Raw genomic sequence first — 19,360 nt, forward strand, 5'->3', positions numbered from 1 at the left:
TCTCCTCTCTCTCCTTCCCTCTCTTCCCTCTTTCTCTTTCCCTTTCTCTCTCCCTCCGCCTTTTCTCTCCTCCCTCTCTTTCCCTTTCTCTCTCCCTCTGTCCCTCTTGTCTCTCCATCTCTTTTTTTCCCTTCCTCCCTTTCCCCCCCCCTCTCCCTCCTCTCTCTGCCTCTCCATCTCTTCCTTTCTTTTCCTCTATCTCCCTCTGCCTCCCAACCTACTTCTCCCTCCCTCCTCCTTCCTCTCTCTCTCTCTTCCTTTCCTCCTTCCCTCTCCATCTCTTTCCCTCTGCCTCTCTCTCAATCCCGCCTCTCTCTCCCTCTTCTTTTCTCTCCTCTCTCTCCTTCCCTCTCTTCCCTCTTTCTCTTTCCCTTTCTCTCTCCCTCCGCCTTTTCTCTCCTCCCTCTCTTTCCCTTTCTCTCTCCCTCTGTCCCTCTTGTCTCTCCATCTCTTTTTTCCCCTTCCTCCCTTTCCCCCCTCTCTCTCCCTTCCTCCTCTCCCTGCCTCTCCATTTCTTCCTTTCCCTTCCTCTATCTCCCTCTGCCTCCCTCCCTCCTCATCCCCCCCTCTTTCCTCTCTCTCCATCTCTTCCTTTCCCTCTTTCCCTCTGCCTCTCTCTCAATCCCTCCACTCTCTCCCTCTCCTTTTCTCTCTCTCCTCTCTCTTTCCCTCTCTCCCTCCGCCTTTCTCCCTCTCACAGCCTGGGTGAGACTAAAACTGGCTACGGAGCCTCAGTACTTCATTCCTGAACTGACCGAGGAAGAAAGGCAGTTGATACAACAGATGAAGAGGGCACAGCTGTCGTCTTCTGGAGAAACGGAACATCTGGAGGTAAATCCCAAAACTGGCTGGGAGGGAGAAGGGGTTGACCACAATTAAAGGACCATTGAGAACTAGACTAATAGTACATTTTTGCTTGCAGGGAACTTTTCTCATCAGCAATTTTCTAAGTAATAAAAGAGGGTGGTGGTGGTGGGAGAAAAAGTTTACCCAGGGCACAGTCTTTCCAACAACGCGACCCTGGTGGAGATGAAACGCCCACATAAACAACTGTTGTAAAGTTCTGCTTGAAGACATTGTCGAACTCATAGCGTCCCCATCTGATGTTGGTCTTGTCTGTTTCCAGCCTGAGCTGAGGACGGCTGCGGCGCTTGGGCTGGCCCAGGGGTGAGCTTCCTGGTGTGGCTTTCCGGCGTGTTTTGAAGCAGGCACACGTATGCTCCCTCCTTCCTTCCTTCCTTCCTTCCTTCCTTCCTTCCTTCCTTCCTTCCTTCCTTCCTTCCATATCTTAATTGCTAGCAAAAAATGTCCTGTCGCAGGAGGTGGATGCACCCAGCATGGGAGCTTCTGCCTGCTTCTTTCTGAAGGAAGGCTCTCGGGCTCTTTGACTGACTGCTGTGCAAGCTTTCTTTGATTGATGTGGTCCTGGCTTTTCTTTGTGAAAGGGGCCAGAGGGTGTCTACACCTGATCAGCCCCCCAAAAAGCAAGTGGAGGCAACACTGATTACGTTCCTTCCCTCCCTCCCTCCCTCCCTCCCATGCATGCATGCATGCATCTCCTTCCTTCCTCTCCTTCCTGTCTTCCATCTCCTTCCTTCCTCTCTTTCTCTCCTTCCTTCCTCTCCTTCCTTCCATCTCCTTCCTTCCTTCCTTCCTTCCTTCCTTCCTTCCTTCCTTCCTTCCATGCATTCATGCATCCATCCATACATGCATCTCCTTCCTTCCTCCCCTTCCTGTCTTCCATCTCCTTCCTCTCTTTCTCTCCTTCCTTCTTCTCCTTCCTTCCATCTCCTTCCTTCCTCTCCTTCCCTCCTCTCCTTCCTTCCATCTCCTTCCTTTCTTCCTTACATACATACATACATCTTCATTCCTCTCCTTCCTGTCTTCCATCTCCTTCCTTCCTTCCTCTCTTTCTCTCCTTCCTTCCTCTCCTTCCCTCCTCTCCTTCCTTTCTTTCTTCCTTCCATACATACATCTTCCTTCTTCTCCTTCCTGTTTTCCATCTCCTTCCTTCCTTCCTGTCCTTCTTCCTTCCTCTTTTTCCTTCCGTCTCCTTCCTTCCTTACATATATACATACATACAGTACTGTGCAAAAGTTTTAGGCAGGCGTGAAAAAATGCTGTAAACAAAGAATGCTTTCAGAAATATAAATAATGATTGTTTATTTTTGTCATTTTTCAAAATGCAAAGTGAGCGAACAAAAGAAAATTCTAAATCAAATCAATATTTGGTGTTACTAACTTTTGCCTTCAAACCAACATCCATTCTCATAGGCACACTTGCACAAAGTCAGGGATTTTGCAGGATTATAGTCAGGTGTATGATCAACCAATTATACCAAACAGGTGCTAACGATCATCAATGTCACACATAGGTTGAAACCCAGTCATAAACTGACACAGAAACAGCTGTGTAGGAAGCTTAAAACTGGGCGAGGAACAGCCAAACTCTGCTACCAAGGTGAGGTTGTGAAAGACAGTTACATGTCATGGCAAGATTGAGCACAGCAACAAGGCACAAGGTAGTTATCCTGCATCAACAAGATCCCTCCCAGACAAGGATTTCAAAGCAGACTGGGGCTTCAAGATATGCTGTTCAAGGTCTTTTGAAGAAGCACAAAGAAACGGGCAACGTTGAGGATCGCAGACGCAGTGGTCGGCCAAAGAAACTTAGTGCAGCAGATGAAAGACACATCAAGCTTATTGCCCCAAAATTGGAAAGTGTCCAGCAATGCCATCAACTCAGAACTGTCAGAAACCAGTGGGACCCAGCTATACCCATCTACTGTCCGGAGAAGTCTGGCCAGAAGTGGTCTTCATGGAAGAATTGCAGCCAAAAAGCCACACTTCTGACGTGGGAACAAGGCCAAGCGACTTAAGTATGCATGAAAACATAGGAACTTGGGGTGCAGAAAAATGGCCGCAGGTGCTCTGGACTGATGAGTCAAAATGTGAAATATTTGGCTGTAGCAGAAGGCAGTTTGTTCCTCGAAGGGCTGGAGAGAGGTACAATAACGAGTGTCTGCAGGCAACAGTGAAGCATGGTGGAGGCTCTTTGAACGTTAGGGGCTGCATTTCTGCAAATGGAGTTGGGGATTTGGTTCTCAATGCTGAGAAATACAGGCAGATACTTATCCATCATGCAATACCATCAGGGAGGCGTAGGATTGGCCCCAAATTTATTCTGCAGCAGGACAAGGACCCCAAGCGTACAGCCAAAGTCATTCAGAACTATCTGCAGCGTAAAGAAGAAGAACAAGAAGTCCTGGAAGTGATGGCATGGCCCCCACAGAGCCCTGATCTCAACATCATCGAGCGTGCCTGGGATTACGTGAAGAGACAGAAGGATGTGAGAAAGCCTACATCCACAGAAGATCTGTGGTTAGTTCTCCAAGATGTTTGGAACAACCTACCAGCCGAGTTCCGTCAAAAACTGTGTGCAAGGGTACCTAGAAGAATTGCTGCTGTTTTGAAGGCAAAGGGTGGTCACACCAAATACTGATTTGATTTAGATTTTTCTTTTGTTCGCTCACTTTGCATTTTGCAAATTGACAAAAATAAACAATCATTATTTATATTTCTGAAAGCATTCTTTGTTTACAGCATTTTTTCACACCTGCCTTCAACTTTTGCACAGTATTGTATATCTCCTTCCTTCCTTCCTTCCTTCCTTCCTTCCTTCCTTCCTTCCTTCCTTCCTTCCTTCCTTCCTTCCTTCCTTCCTTCCTTCCTTCCTTCCTTCCTTCCTTCAGTGGTTCCTGCCCTTGCAAACATACAGTAAAAAAGTATTTGGTAACAGCCAGTCCTGATACCGTCTTGAATATGTCCCGTTCATTGGAAGAAAAAGCTTTCAAAAGAAATGTCACCGTTCTCCCCCAAAGCACATTGAAAAGTCCTTTTTCATAAGACAACTGCATCTTTTCCATTAATATTAATGGAAATATTAATATATTAGATAGGGAGATGGATAGATGAACAGACAGATAGATAGGAAAGAATGATACATTGAGAGAGAAAGTGGATGGATGGATGGATGGATGGATGGATGGATGGATGGACGGACGGACAGAGATAGATAGATAGATAGATAGATAGATAGATAGATAGATAGATAGATAGATAGATAGATAGATGAAGAGAGAGAGAGAGAGAGAGAGAGAGATAGTAGATAGATAGTGAATAGAATATTATAGAATCAGATAGATAGAACAGAACAGAATAGAATATAGAAGAGAAGAGAATGATTAGTTAGATGATTGATAGATCGATAGAATGAATCTCTCTGAAGGGTTGCAGAGAGAAATTGGGTGCTTTGGCCTCCCGAGCTCACTTCCTGCTAAGAAAAATGTCGCACCCAATCGAAAGATTTAAAAGCGACACCTCAACATCTTTATGTATTATCCGCTTTGGCAGGTGAATTAAATCAGCTTTCTGGGCATGAGTCACACCGGGGCCCCTCTCCTGGCATGTAAGGTGCAAAGAAATGATTTCTATTGTGCCGCTCTAGCCATGTGCCTTTTCTCCTGGGAAACCTGCCCAGCCCCGTTGCCTTCCAGTCTTCAGCTCACATAATTGTCCTATTTTGTAGCATCCTTTGTGACTGTTTTTCCTTCGCCTCTCATGGATTTTGTTTATTATTATTTGGATCTTTGCGCATCTGATAATCGCAGAGCGGTTATCCTATTCTTTATGGAAAGCAAGCAACCATTGGAAACCTTTGCTTTATCTGTATTTATTTTTTTTAAAGATGGCACGTAACGGGTGAGAATGAAAGGGAACACCTGGCCACCCCTGTTTTATGCGGCTCTTCGCAATCTTTACGGTTTATTTCTTGTTTCTTCCTTGTTGGTTTTGTGGCCTGATGGCTTCTTTTCATTCTATTTCTGTCTCCAGAGAGGAAGCTGAAGCCACGGCCGATTCCTAGAAAATAAATATCAGGATTTCTGGAGAGGATTTAAATTGGGATACTTTATATATTATCATTAACATTCGTTTAATTTGTACCTCGCCTTTATTATTTTTACAAATAAGGCAAGGCGGCAAATATCCAACACACCTTCGTCTTCCTCCTCCTTTTTGCCCCACAACAATAATCCTGTGAGGTGGGTTAGGCGGAGAGAGAGAGAGAATGATTGGGCCAAAGTTATGCAGCTAGCTTTCATGCCTAAGGTGAGGTTAGAACTCACCGTCTCCTGGTGATTGGCCCAAAGTCACCCAGCTGACTTTCCTGCCTAAGGTGGGACTAGAACTCACCATCTCCTAGTGATTGTCCCAAAGTGACTCATCTGACTGTCATGCTTAAAACAGGACTAGAACTCACCGTCTCCTTGTGATTGGCCCATAGTCTCCTGCTTTCTAACCTAGTGCCTTTACCCCTAGACCAAAGTCGCTCACAATGTCCCAAACTCTGTACTTCTCCTCTGAGAATTTGGGGGTAAATGAAAAATTCAAGTCACACCGCCCCCCTTCATTTTGCCAGATAGGCCTTAAAAACTCATATTTAAACGCCCCATATGCTAGCGTTCTTATCTGCCTGTTGTGAATCTCTTCCTTTTTGAATTCTGAATAGAACCAGCAATGGAGAAGCAGCAGCTTCCAGAAGCTTCCAAACTTCAGCCCGGCTGCATCGGTAGAGTTGGGCTCCTTGCAGAACCTAAGAGGCCCTGACCTGCAATTGGCCCTTCAGAAATACGGTTTGGAGCTAACTGAGTTCTCCGGGCAAAACGCGGCCCCTGCGACGGAGAACGCCTTCACAGCCGAGCCAGAGGTTAAACTCTCTCGCAGCGCCCACATTCCTATCTCCAGCCAACTACAGCCACTTCCCGGTAATGCCTCGGACTCCAAAGCCAATTCTCACCTTTCTTTGGACACGCATCTCCGGGGGGCCCCAAAGGCCCCCACACAAGAGGACGGGAGCGTAGCCGGCCCATTGCATCTCTCCGAGAGCTCCACATCCGTCGAAGCTGCCATTCAAATCACCTCGATCACTTTTGCCTCGCGGAGGAGGTCGCCTTCTCCCGCTTCCCGCGTCCCCCAGAGTCTCCTCGCTGACGTTTCCCCACCTCACGATCTCGTATCTCTGGAAACCCGGCCCACGAGCCCCCAGGAACGGCAGAAGGTGGACAGCTCGCCGTTGCAAAGTTACAAAGTTCATCCTCCTGCCGGCCTCGCCTCAGAGAAGAACGTGGCATCTCCTTCCACCAAAGTCTGTTCTCCTCCCCTTGGGTCTCTGAAGGCAGCCAGGGATGACCCTCGCCGAGAAGATTGGGGACCCTCCCCGGAGGAATCCCCAAGAAGAGGCCTCGAACCAAAGGACCTCGTTCAACAGACCGACAAGGACAAGCGCCCTTCTGATCCAAGTCAGGCCGAGCAGAGGCGCTACGCGAAAACGCTGGACGATACTTATGCTAACAGATCGAACCTGGAAAGGCCATTGTCTCTGCCAAAGACGGGCGATGTGCGTCCCCAGAATTCCTCGGCCGGTGAGGCAAGACGTGCTGCTCTGAAGTCCCCTTTTCCTGCAGTCAAAGAAAAGACGCCGATACGAGAAGATTTGTCCACTTCTGATTCGTATTTACATAAGCCCAGGCGTAGAGGCGATGGGAGTACTCCTCTGTTACACTTTGCTTCCCTCGATTGTATTTCTGCAGCCGTGCCGGTGTCACCTATGTCACCCACAAGGAAAGCCTTGTCTGGTGTCCACCTTACTCTCTCTCCCAAGCGTGTGGAATTGGACCTTTTGGGACCCACGGACGCTGGTCCAGAAGGGAGGCAAGTGGAGGTTCTTAAGCCAACCGCTTCAGATGTCCCCGGTCCGTCCTCCAAGCCCACAGAATCTAAGCAAAAGGCTCAAGGATCCTCCTACTTCTCCCGAGAGGCATCATCTCAAGAGGTTCCAGGGGGGGATGAACCAGCCCTACAGCAGCCCGCTCAAGAGTCCCGGGCGAGCCGCGGTGGTGTAGCAGACGGCGGGACACGGAGCTCAAGGGCAAGTGACAGCCTGAAGGCGACGGCTTCTTCCCAAACTGAGTGGATGTCTTCAGATGCCATCACTCAAATCACCACGGAAAGCCCCCAGAAGACTACCTATTCTGCCGAAATCTTTGTCTCTGCTGAGAACGGGGAAGCTCCCGATTGTCCCAAGAGTCCCAAAAACCCCGACGACACGATGCTCGGTCTCTCCAAGATCTCTGCTTTGGATGGACAAACTGGAGGTGAGAAATGTCTGTCTCTTCAATCTATCAATCATGTACTTACCTACCTATCTATGTATCATCTATCCAATCTATCAGCTATATACCATTTCTCTCTCACTCTCTCTGTCTATCATCTGTTCGTCCATCCATCCATCCACCTATCATCTATATCTATCATCTCTCTCTCTCTCTCTCTCTCTCTCTCTCTCTCTCTCTCTCTATTCTATACATACATACATATATATCATTACCTACCTACCTACCTACCTACATATCATCTATCCAATCTACCATCTATCTACCATCTCTGTCATCTGTCTGTCTGTCAGTCCATCCCTCCCTCCCTCCCTCCCTCTCTCTCTCTCTCTTCTATACATACATACATAGATATATATCATTATCTATCTATTTTCTCTCTCTCTTTCTCTCTCCCCCCCTCTCTCTCTCCTGACAAGCCAAGTCGCTGGGGAAGCCAAGTTCATTTAACAACCATTGTTACTAATGTAACAACTGCAGTCATTCACTTAACAACTGTGGCAAGAAAGGTACGGTGGGGCAAAATCCCCTTAACCAATACCCTTCCTGGGGATTGCAGCCCCCAGCCCCCTATTGGTGTCAGCTTCTGTCTTTAGAGTCGTTAGGGCCTCTGCCTGCCTAGGAAAGCTCATTCCTGCTTCCTTGCTTAAGCATCAATGTACAACGTCCGAAAGTCCCACGGGGGTCTGGCTTTGGCTTATAGGTGGTGGGTTGCTGGCGAGGAGGCCGTTTCGTGGTTTTTTTTCTTCCTTTTTTGGCCGTTGCCTTCTCCCTCTTTTTCGAGCGATGTACGCCAATGTTGTTGGTCTCTCTGTGCCTGTCGATGACCTCTTTCCAGGCCTCCGGGAAACACTCCCCTTTGCAGCCCCCGACAGTAATCTGACTCCAGCTTTTGTTCCTTCAGACCGGCCGTTGGTGCTGCCTTACAAACCTCCCAACTGCTCGGAGGTGTATTACGTTCCCTGCGGGAAAGAAACCTTGAGGATCGCGAGGGTCCGGTCCGAGACCACCGTGGAGAGCTCCCATTCAGGTAGGCCGCCTTCCGTTGACCTCCAAGCCTCCCTCGGTCTCTTGCATTTTATAGCCACATTGATTGGGGGCCTCGTTTTGGATGGCCCCTGAACAGATGGGAGGTAATTTATACCCCTGTGGCATTTAGGTTAGAATGACTACCTGATTAATAACTATTTCCTGAGCTAGTCCAGAGAATAGAAGGGCTAGGGAGGGACGACATGATAGCAGTCTTCCAATATTTGAGGAGCTGCTACAAACAAGGGGGGGGGGGCGACCTATTTTTCCAAAGCACCTGAAGGCAGGAGAAGAAACGATGGATGGAAACCCATGTGCACGCTCTAACAAAATGAAATTCAATGGTGAAAAGAGTAAGGTTCCACATTTAAGCAAGAAAAACAGAATGCACAGGTACAGTATAGGTGTTACCTTGCTCAGTAGTAGTAACTGTGAAAGGGATCTTGGAGTACTAGTGGACAACCATTTAAATATGAGCCAGCAGTGTGCAGCAGCTGCCAAAAAAGCCAACACAGTCCTAGGCTGCATCAACAGAGGGAGAGAATCAAGATCACGTGAAGTGTTAATACCACTTTATAATGCCTTGGTAAGGCCACACTTGGAATACTGCATTCAGTTTTGGTCGCCACGATGTAAAAAAGATGCGGAGACTCTAGAAAGAGTGCAGAGAAGAGCAACAAAGATGATTAGGGGACTGGAGGTTAAAATATATGAAGAACAGTTTGCAGGAACTGGGTATGTCTAGTTTAATAGAAAGAAGGACTAGGGGAGACATGATAGCATCTTCCAATATCTCAGGGATAGCCACAAAGAAGAGGGAGTCAAACTATTCTCCAAGGCACCTGAGGGTAGAACAAGAAGCAATGGGTGGAAACTAATCAAGGAGAGAAACAACTTAGAACTGAGGAGAAACTTCCTGACAGTTAGAACAATTAATCAGTGGAACTCCTTGCCTCTAGAAGTTGTGAATGCTCCAACACTGGAAGTCTTTAAGAAGAGACTAGACAGCCATTTGTCTGGAATGGTGGGGGGTCTCCTGCTCAAGCAGGGGGTTGGACTAGAAGACCTCCAAGGTCCCTTCTAGCTCTTTTCTGATTGACCGAGATTAATAATTAGTGGAACGGCTTCCCTCCAGAAGTGGTGAATGCTCCCTCCCTGGAGGCTTTCAAGAAGAGATTGGACAGCCGCACAGGGTGACGGGATCAAAATTCGGACACTTGGCAACTGTCTCGTATTTATGACGGCTGCAGTGTCCTGGGGGGTCATGCGATCCTCATTTGTGACCTTCTCACAAGCAAAGTCAGTGGAGAAGCCGGACTGGTTAAACAACTCCGCAGGTAACCTAACCATCGCAGCGATGCGCTTAACAACGCCGGCAAGAAAGGTGGTGAAACAGGATAGTTTGGGAATGGAAGGATTTCGAACTAGGAAATGGGTTTCCAGAGGAAAAATTGCAGACTACAAGAACCATTTGCACCACTCGGGGGACCCTGAGGACACATATAAACCTCCAAGTGGCCTCAAGGACCCTCTAAAACAGGGGTGTCCAAACTTGGCAACTTTAAGACTTGTGGACTTCAACTCCCAGAATTCCCCAGCCAGCAGAGCTGGCTGGGGAATTCTGGGAGTTGAAGTCCACAAGTCTTAAAGTTGCCAAGTTTGGACACCCCTGCTCTAAAAGGATGCAAATGACTAATTTACTGCAAGGAGTATCAATCCTCCCATTCCCCTTCATCCACTCAGAGCTGAAGAAGCTTCTGGGATGAGAAGCGAAATGTCTTCAAAGGAAATACAAGAAAGTACAATTGCTTTCCTTCCTTCCTTCCTTCCTTCTTTCCTTCCTCCTTCCCTCCCTCCCTCTCCTTCCTTCCTTCCTTCCTCCTTCCCTCCCTCTCCTTCCTTCCTCCCTCCCTCCTCCTTTCCTCCTTCCTTCCTTCCTTCCTTCCTTCCTTCCTTCCTTCCTTCCTCCTCCATTCCTCTCTCCCTCTCCTTCCTTCCTTCCTTCCTTCCTTCCTTCCTTTATCTCTCCTCCCTCCCTCTCCTTCCTTCCTTCATCTCTCCTCCCTCCCTCTACTTCCTTCCTCCCTCCCTCCCTCCCTCCTTCCTCCCTCCCTCCTCCTTTCCTCCTTCCTTCCTTCCTTCCTTCCTCCTCCATTCCTCTCTCCCTCTCCTTCCTTCCTTCATCTCTCCTCCCTCCCTCTCCTTCCTTCCTCCCTTCCTTCCTTCCTTCCTTCCTTCCTTCCTTCCTTCCTTCCTTCCTTCCTTCCTTCCTTCATCTCTCCTCCCTCCCTCTCCCTGCTTCCTTCCAAAAGCACCTTTGGGACCAGCATGACCTGGATGACGGAGAATCTCCACAGACTGGAAACGTCTTGAGATACGAGCGGGACCCACCTCCCTCCCAGCCCTCCACCCTTCTCTCTTTAGTTGAATATTATTCCATATTATGGCAGTTCTGCAGCCTCTTTTGGCCGCCTGGTGTGATTATAGGCTTTGTCGCTCTGTGTCTAATCCGATTTGCTGCCTTTTCCGCCCCGGCTTCTCTCTTTTTCTGAACGTTGTCCCTACGGCTTTTTCTTCCCAAATAGGCTCCAACGATGCCGTCCCTCCAGATTTCCCCCCGCAGGCACTGGGTTCGCGGAAGGATCATCCCTCGGACACGGCAATCGTCAAACACAAAGAGGGCATTTATAGTAAGAAGGCGGCCCCCAGGGTGGGCTGGATGGAGGAGAAAGCAGCGACGGCAACGACGACCACAGGTGGTCCCAGAGGTAATACCTTCCTGATGCTTTAGAGCAGGGTGTCAAACTTGATTTCATTGAGGGTCGCATCAGGGTTGAGGTTGACCTCGGGGGGGACCAGGGGGGGCATGGCCAGCATGACATCACTCGTGTCGGGGGCACCCCTCCCAGGCTCCGCTTTTGGCTGCCAGCGAAAATGGAGCTCAGGAGGGCCGTGTGTGTGTTGTAACCCACCAGCAGAGCTGGCAGCAGATTCGGACGGCGAGGAGGGTTGTGGAGGAACCTGGGCCGGTCCTGGAGTCTGGGGAAGGCTCTGATGAGGGCTCTGTGTCGGAGGCAGAGAGGGGGCCAGGGCCGTCTGACAGTTATCAGCTGCCTTCGGAGTCAGACATCAGTGGGGCAGAGGAACAGCTGGAGCCTTTTCCCAGTGTGCGCATGCGCAGAGCTGCCAGGAGAAGGGAAGTGTCAGTGTTCCAAATATCAGGCAGAATTAAATCAGAATCCAAGGCAGAGCTATCCTTAAAGTTCCAATTTAATAAGACAGAAATGTTGGCAACAAACTGTGGAATCCCAAATCTAAAAGCTTCCTGGGATTCCACCCAGTTGAAAGTTCACGATCTTATCCCCACACCCATAAATCCATCACATGGTCCAATCTTCTTCAGCCACGCTGGCATCTCCACCCTGCTGGTTCCGGTCAGGTGCAGAGACAAAAGATGACCTTGGGCTTCTAGAAAAGAATGACAACAACACATTCCACATTTCTACTCCTTTCTATTCCTCCCAATTACTACACTAATGAAACAGCATAATGAAATAATAGAGAGTGTGGCAGGCCAAAGATCCTAAAAAGGAATATAACTGCAGGCTTGACAGGAAGAGCTAAAGAACAAGGGTCGACTTGGGAGTAAGGCCACAGGTGGAGGATGAATGGCCCCTCCCAGAGGAAATAAAAGGGGAGCAAAAGGGGAGTGGAGTTTGCAGGAGACAATTAGTTCGCTTCATTGGTTCGTGACTCTCCGAGACTCCTGGCCAAGTTCTGCAGAGATCGGCCTGGCAGCTCTCCAAGCCAGAGAAGGTCTGTGACTGTAAATCCTCCCTTGAAAGACTTTGCTGGATGCGAATGAGCAGAATTCACAGCCAATTAATAAAAGGGGTTTTTGTCGGGACAAGGAGTTGGCTTCAGGCTCTCGGGAAGCCTCGGTCAGAACATTGTATAGCTTGGTCCAGTTTTAGAATTCTGTTCACCCTTTCAAAATTCCTTTATCCGTCTTTCCCAGTTACGTATTTTTGTGGTGCCTTGTGTTGTTTTTGTGTCTGTGGCCTGTGCTTTGCAGAAGGACAAACCCTTCAATGGTGCAGCATCGGGGGAGTGGAGATCCCGGGCAGGCCCATCGTAAAAGAGATTTCTGTTCTGGGATTGCGACCCCTCCGTCCTCCGGATGATCGGTTGGTTAAAAAATAAAAAAAAAGCAGCAGGTCCTTAAAGAGGAAAAATGGTTGATGTGTTTAGTGTGAGTGGAGGTGATGAGGTCACAGTGGTTGCCACGATGCCCCTGAGGAGTGCCAGGAAACTTTGGCAGGGGCAGAGTGGACACCAACAGCCTGGACACCAACAGAGTGGACACCAACAACAGGGAAGTTAAGGCTTCCCTGAAGGGTATGTTTCTTCAGCAAAATCAATCAATCAGAATAGAGCTGGAAGGGACCTCAGAGATCTTCTAGTCCAACCCCCTGCTTGCTCTGACCTCGGCTTCCCCAGCAGCACGAAGCCAAGTTCTCATACCGCTAAACCCCTTTTATTGAATGGACAGTGAATTCCTCTCCAGCAAAGTCTTTCCTCTCCCACAGTCTTTCAAGAGAGTTCACAATCACCGACCTTTCTCAGGCTTGGAGAGTGGCCAGGCCCAGATCTTTCACACTTTCTATTACTCTACTATGCATTTTCTATTGTGGGGAAATGGGAGGGGGGATTGCATAGAGTTGGGTGATATGTAGCCATAACAACATTCTTTCTACAAAGCCAAGGTCATCCTTTGTCTCTGTACCTGACTGGAACTGGATGGGTGGAACTGCCAGTGTGGCAGTGGGAGATGGGACCACGGGATGGGCTTGTGGGTCTGGGGGGGCAAGATCTTGAACTTTCAACTGGGTGGGGAAAACCGGGAAGCTTTCAGATTCGGGTTTTCCCAGATGTGCCATCATGGCTCTCTTCATCAATTGGAACTTTGAGGAATCTTTTGCCTCGGACTCTGATTTAATTTGGGATGCTATTTGGAACCCAGCAATATGGCCCCAAACTGTTGGAAATGTAAACAAATACCTGGCACATACTACCACATGTGGTGGCCCTGTCCAAACACAAGGAAAGTTTGGATACAAATTCATATGTGGTTAGGAAAAAATGATTAGACAAGATATAGAGGTTAAGCCAGAATTATTTTTATTAGGCATTATATCAGGTGGCTGTAATAAAGGGGATAATATATAAATATTGCCTCGATCCGAAAGGAATGCAGTATCTAACTTTTCTTTTTCCTCCCTTGTCCCCCTCCCCTTTTTGCTTAGGAAGCTGCAACGGCCGGAATTCCTCGGAATCGCTCAAAACTTCCCAGTCTGGCTTTGAATCTGCTCCGCCCCCCTTGAAGCCGCCTTTGCAGGATGCCCCAGGTTCCCCTCCCAGGAGCAGGGCTTTGGGGCAGGTGGACACGGCTTCCAGGGGTCCAGCCCCTTTCCCCCAGGATTTACTGCAGCGTAAGGGGATCCTAGAAAGCAGCCCCTCACCGTCGCCCCCTCTGCACCTGACCCAAAGGGAAGATCGTTTCATCCCGCTGACTGGCGAGGTAGATTATAGCTTTCTGGAGGAGATAAGGCTCATGCACGCTTCCAAACGAGAGCTGCCCGATGTCCCAGAAACGAGCTTTGGAAGAGCGAGTCCGCTTCCTTCGGGGAGCCAGACGATTAAGGAGAAGCGGGTAGCGGATCAACCGAGGGGGCCGAGCGCCCATCGAACCAGCACTTTAGATGATCTTTGGGCCACGTATTTGGAGCGACAGAACCAGCACCGGCAGCTGAAGGCTGCCGAAAGCAACCCGAGAACCGAGCTATCGCTGGTGGAGCGGCTGGACCGGCTGGCCAGGCTACTGCAGAATCCCCTCCGGCATTCGCTGGCCCTTGTCCTGGAGGACCAGAAGGACAGCCAGAAGGAGCCCAGGAGGAAAGTAGCGAGGCTGGGCAGCCCTCGAGACAAAAAGATGGCGGCCCGAAAGAAAGTGCCATCGCGGCCCAGCGTAGAAACCTCGGAGGAAGCTCTCGTCGGCCCCAGTAGCGCCTGGCACTCTAAATCCAGGTGTCCGAAAACGGGACGCCCCAGGGCTGTTGAACCCGGGGCGAGGAACTGGGAGGGGTCCCTGTCCTCCCAGACTCCGAGCGAGACGTCTTCCGACCGGAGGCCGCTGAGAAACGCCAGCGTGATAACCGTCGCGACCTCCGGATCCGAGGGGACGCGGATCGACACCGAAAGCGCCACGCAAACCGAGGCCAGCGAGTCGGTGTCGACCATCAACACGGCCAGGTTGATCCGAGCTTTTGGGCAGGAGAGGGTGGAGGTGTCGCCCAAGCTGTCCCAGCTCTACGGCACCATCGACTTGCAAAAGACGCGCTCGGAGACCTGGACGAAGCGGGGCAAGAAAGCCAAGGGGGACGGCTACCCGAAAATGGTCCACGTCGAACAGAAAAGGAAAGAGGAGCAGGTAGGCGGTGGAGCAGGAGACCGAGGGGATGGGGATCGACCTCTCCCCTAGAGGGGCTTTGCCCAACCTGGGGTCCTGGCAGGGGTATAAGCCATTGTGGGGTGCTTGGGGCTCTCTAGGCTTGGTTGCTTTCTTGCAGACGTTTCATTACCCAGGTAGGTAACATCATCAGTGTTGATGATGTTGACGACAGCAATAATAATGTTGCCTAGTTGGGTCATGAAACGTCTGCAAGAAAACCACCAAGCTCAGAGAGCCCCAAGGACCCCATAGTCCTCCTCCTCCTGCTTTCCCCCTCCCCTCCTCCTCCTCCTCCCTTCCTCTCCACAAGCCCCACTCCCTTTTAACACTGATGATGTTCCCTAGTTGGGTCATGAAACGTCTGCAAGAAAACCATCAAGCTCAGAGAGCATCAAGGATCCCACAGTCGTCCTCCTCCTTTCCCTCCTTCCCCCTCCTTCTCTCCTCTCCTCCTCCCCCCCCTTCCTCTCCACAAGCCCCACTCCCTTCTAACACTGATGATGTTCCCTAGTTGGGTCATGAAACGTCTGCAAGAAAAACACCAAGCTCAGAGAGCACCAAGGACCCCACAGTCCTCCTCCTCCTCCTCTTCCTTCCTGCAAACCCTACTTCCTCCTAGCACTGTTGGTGTTACTTAGTTGGTTCATGAAAGTCATCAAGCCCAGAGACACCAAGGACCCCACAGTCCTCCTCCTTCCCTTTCTTCCCTTCCACCCTCCTCTTCCTCCTCCTCTTCCCTTCCTCCTCCTCCTCCAACCCCACTGCCTTCCAGCCCTGATGATGTTACCTAGTTGGGTGATGAAATGTCTGCAAGTCCAGACAGCACCCAACACCCTCTTCCTCCTCCTCCTCCTCCTCCTTCCGCACACATAAACCCCTGAATTCTTGCCAGAAAACAAGCTCTGGCAGTTCCTTTTGTTGCACCCTCCTCGTCTTTCCTGCAAAGCCGAGTAAAAATCTATGTGTGGGGTGCTTTTTGGGGGGGTAAATAAAACCAAAACGTGGCAAATTTTGCAAGAGCCCTCCTCCGCTCTATTACGGAGAAAAGAAGGCCGTGGGGAAAGGACATTTTCATTATTATGGAAAGCTCCAGCTTTGGATAATTAACTCCCAGTTTTTCAAAATAAATCCTGGACCAAATGTCTTCCAGCCTCTTTGTTGGCCAGTCGGTTCTCTCAATTAGGCAGGAGCAAAATGATTAAAGATAAACAGTCCTGCGGCCCGTTGAACACCGACGTGCGCAGATCTCCCGCTAAGTAGTCCTCGCCTTACGACCGTCATGGAGCCCAAAATATTTACGTGGCTGAGAAACGTCTTCAGTCACTTTTGCCCCGTTTGACCCCTTTCCTGGCCACGTCGTTAAGCGAAGCGCTGCCGTTGTTAAATTAGTAACACGGTCCTTAAGCGAATCTGGCTTCCTCCTTGATGTTGCCTGTCGGAAGGTCGTAAAAGGGGACAGCGGGATGCTGCCCCAGTCATAAATGTGAGTCAGTTGCCCAAGGGTCCCAATGCAAATCATGAAACCGTGGGGGATGTGGCAACGGTCGTCAGAGTGAAAAATGGTCATAAGTCATAACTTCAGTGCCATTTTAAGTTTGAATGGTCACTAAGTGAACCGTTGCAAGTCGAGGACTTCCTGTCATTTACTTCCCAATTTTCTTCTCTCTCTTTGGTGGCAGAAAGACGATACAGGTAGTCCTTGCCTTACGACCAGAAGTGAGCCCCAAAATTTCAGTTGCTAAGAGAGACAGTTGTCCAGTTAATTTTTTCCACCCCGGTGTTAACAATCCTTCTTGCCACAGTCATTAAGCGAATCACTGGAAGTCAGTTAAATGATTTCCGGCTTCCCAGAAGGTCACAGAAGGGAGTCACAGTGACCGTCATAAATATGAGTTCATTGCTAAACCTTTGAAATTTGGATTACGTGACCCTGGGGGAGGCTGCAATGGCCATAATTAGAATAGCAGAGTTGGAAGGGACCTTGGAGGTCTTCTAGTCCAACCCCCTGCTTAGGCAGGAAACCCTACACCGTTCCAGACAAACGGTTGTCCTACCTCTTCTTAAAAACCTCCAGTGTTGCAGCACCCATGACTTCTGGTGGCAAGCAGTTCCACTGGTTGATTGTTCTCATTGTTAGGAAGTTTCTCCTTAGTTCCAGGCTGCTTCTCTCCTGGATGAGTTTCCATCCATTGCTTCTTGTTTTCTTGAAGACCAAGCAGGACCCCTCCCCTCCTCCTCCTCCTCCTTTTGCTCCCTTCTTCCTTCTAGCACTGATGATGGTACCTAGTTGGGTCATGAAAAGTCTCCAAGAAAACAACTAAGTTCAGAGGCCACCAAGGACCTCACAGTCCTCCTCTTCCTCCTCCACTTCCTTCTCCTCCTCTTCCTCTTCCTCCTACTCCTACTCCTCTTCCTCCTCCTCCCTGCAAACTCCCCTTTCCTCTAGCGCTGATGACATTACCTAGTAGGGTCACGAAACGTCTGCCAGAAAACCACCAAGCTCAGAGAGCACCAAGGGCCCCACAGTCTTCCTCCTCCTCTTCCTCCTCCGGCTGCTGCTGCCCTCGAAGCCTTACTCCACTCTCTGAAACCTCCTCCTCCCTTTCAGCCCAGCCCGTCTTCCACGTCCTCCGATTCCGTCTCCAGCCTCCGGAGTTCCCGAGGGCCCAGCCCGGCCCTGAGCAGCAAGCGGATGTCTCACAAGGCCGTCCAAGCAGGTGAGTCCCTTCGCTTCGCTTCCATCTTCCTCCTCTCACACCTTCCTAGCGGAGATGGGACTTTAGCGGAGAAATCTCAGCTCCACCTCGGCGGAGTCGATCTTGAGTTGGATTCCTCCCCGGGCTTCTCTTCTGGAAGGTTCTTGCCTTTCGTGCTTCTACGCAAAAAGGGAAAGGCCCTCTCTCCTTCCCTCTCTCCCTTTCCCTCCCTCCCTCTCTCTCTCTCGCCCCTCTCTCTCACCCTCCTTCCCTCTCTCTGTCTCTTCCACCCTCCTTCCCTCTTTTCTTCCCTCTCCCTTCTCTCTATCTCTTCCTCCCTCCTTCCCTCTCTTCCTCCTTCCCTCTCTCTTCCTCCTTCTCTCTTTCTCCCTCTCTCCCTCCCTTTCCCTCCCTCCCTCCCTTTCCCTCCCTCCCTCTCTCTCTCTCGCCCCTCTCTCTCACCCTCCTTCCCTCTTTTCTTCCCTCTCCCTCCTCTCTGTCTCTTCCTCCCTCTCTCCCTCCTTCCCTCTTTCTCCCTCTCCCTTTCCCCCCCTTCCTTTCCCTCCCTCTCTCTGTTTCTTCCACCCTCCTTCCCTCTCCCTTTCCCTCCCTCCCTCTCTCTCTCTCCCCTCTCCCTCTCTCTCGCCCTCCTTCCCTCTTTTCTTCCCCCTCTCCTCCTCTCTGTCTCTTCCTCATTCCCTCTCTCTTTCTCCCTCTCTCTCTCCCTTTCCCTCCCTCCCTCTCTCTCCCTCCCTCCTTCCCTCTATTTCTCTTCCTCCCTCTCTTCCTTTCCCTCCCTCTCTCTCTCTCCCCTCTCCCTCTCTCTCTCCCTCCTTCCCTCTTTCTCCCTCTCCCTTTCCCTCCCTCCCTTTCCCTCCCTCTCTCTGTCTCTTCCACCCTCCTTCCCTCTCTCTTTCCCTCCCTCCCTCTCTCTCCCTCCCTCCTTCCCTCTATTTCTCTTCCTCCCTCTCTCCCTTTCCCTCCCTCCCTCTCTCTCTCTCCCCTCTCCCTCTCTCTCTCCCTCCTTCCCTCTTTCTCCTCCCTCCCTCTCTCTGTCTCTTCCACCCTCCTTCCCTCTCCCTTTCCCTCCCTCCCTCTCTCTCTCTCCCCTCTCCCTCTCTCTCACCCTCCTTCCCTCTTTTCTTCCCTCTCTCCTCCTCTCTGTCTCTTCCTCATTCCCTCTCTCTTTCTCCCCCCCACTCTCTCTCCCCTCTCCCTCCCTCTCTCTCTCTCCCCTCTCCCTCTCTTTCTCTCCCTCTCTCTCTGTCTCTTCCTCCCTCTTTCCCTACCTTCCTCCCTCTCCCTCTCTCATATCTAACAACCATGTTCATAGACAAATGCAGAAGTGTCTGACACTGTTGCAGTGACACTGGGCGTCTTTTATTGGGCTCGTTGCTAGCATGACCTTCCCTGGTCCTCTCCCCCCCCCCCGCCACCCCATCCCCAAAGGCCCCCCAAGATCCCCTTGGCCCACAACAGAAACCAAGACACTCTCCGCATCGGGGTGAAAAAAAACCGTGTTTTCCTTTCACACGCCCCCCAGGTGACTTTGAGATTGTGAACAGCGCAACCAAGAAGCACACTCGCGACGTGGGCTTGACTTTCCCGACCCCAACCCCAAGCCAAGCCACGCTCCAGGGAGGGGCTAGGAGCAGGACGGACCACCGGCTGGCTCAGCACCATGGGCTGCCAGCGGAAGACGAGGAGCAGCAGGCATGGCAGCCGGGCGGCTTCCTGGAAGGGAGGAGGCCCAGAAGAAGCCGGTCGGAGTGGACGCAAGGTGTGTGTGTGTCTGTGCTTGTGGATTTGGGCTACGTTGCAAGAGCCAGCGTGGTGCAGTGCCAAAGCTGCCGGGCTAGAGACCGGGCGACGGTGAGCTCTAGTTCTCTCTG

At 50.5% G+C, this 19,360-nt stretch overlaps 1 protein-coding gene across 1 annotated transcript in view; it reads left to right on the plus strand.

Moving 5' to 3' along the window:
- ALMS1 (ALMS1 centrosome and basal body associated protein) overlaps positions 1–19,360 on the plus strand; it is a 53,287-nt gene that overhangs the window by 24,130 nt on the left and 9,797 nt on the right. The window contains exons 8-14 of the mRNA XM_081960336.1: positions 701–831; positions 5,570–7,214; positions 8,137–8,262; positions 10,847–11,029; positions 13,568–14,751; positions 17,381–17,489; positions 19,012–19,248. Of these exons, the coding sequence (XP_081816462.1) occupies positions 701–831; positions 5,570–7,214; positions 8,137–8,262; positions 10,847–11,029; positions 13,568–14,751; positions 17,381–17,489; positions 19,012–19,248 (3,615 nt within the window). The remainder of the gene's footprint in view (positions 1–700; positions 832–5,569; positions 7,215–8,136; positions 8,263–10,846; positions 11,030–13,567; positions 14,752–17,380; positions 17,490–19,011; positions 19,249–19,360) is intronic.

This window comes from Natrix helvetica (assembly GCF_964273705.1).
Source record: "Natrix helvetica genome assembly, chromosome: 7".
Taxonomy (NCBI): Eukaryota; Metazoa; Chordata; class Lepidosauria; order Squamata; family Natricidae; genus Natrix; species Natrix helvetica.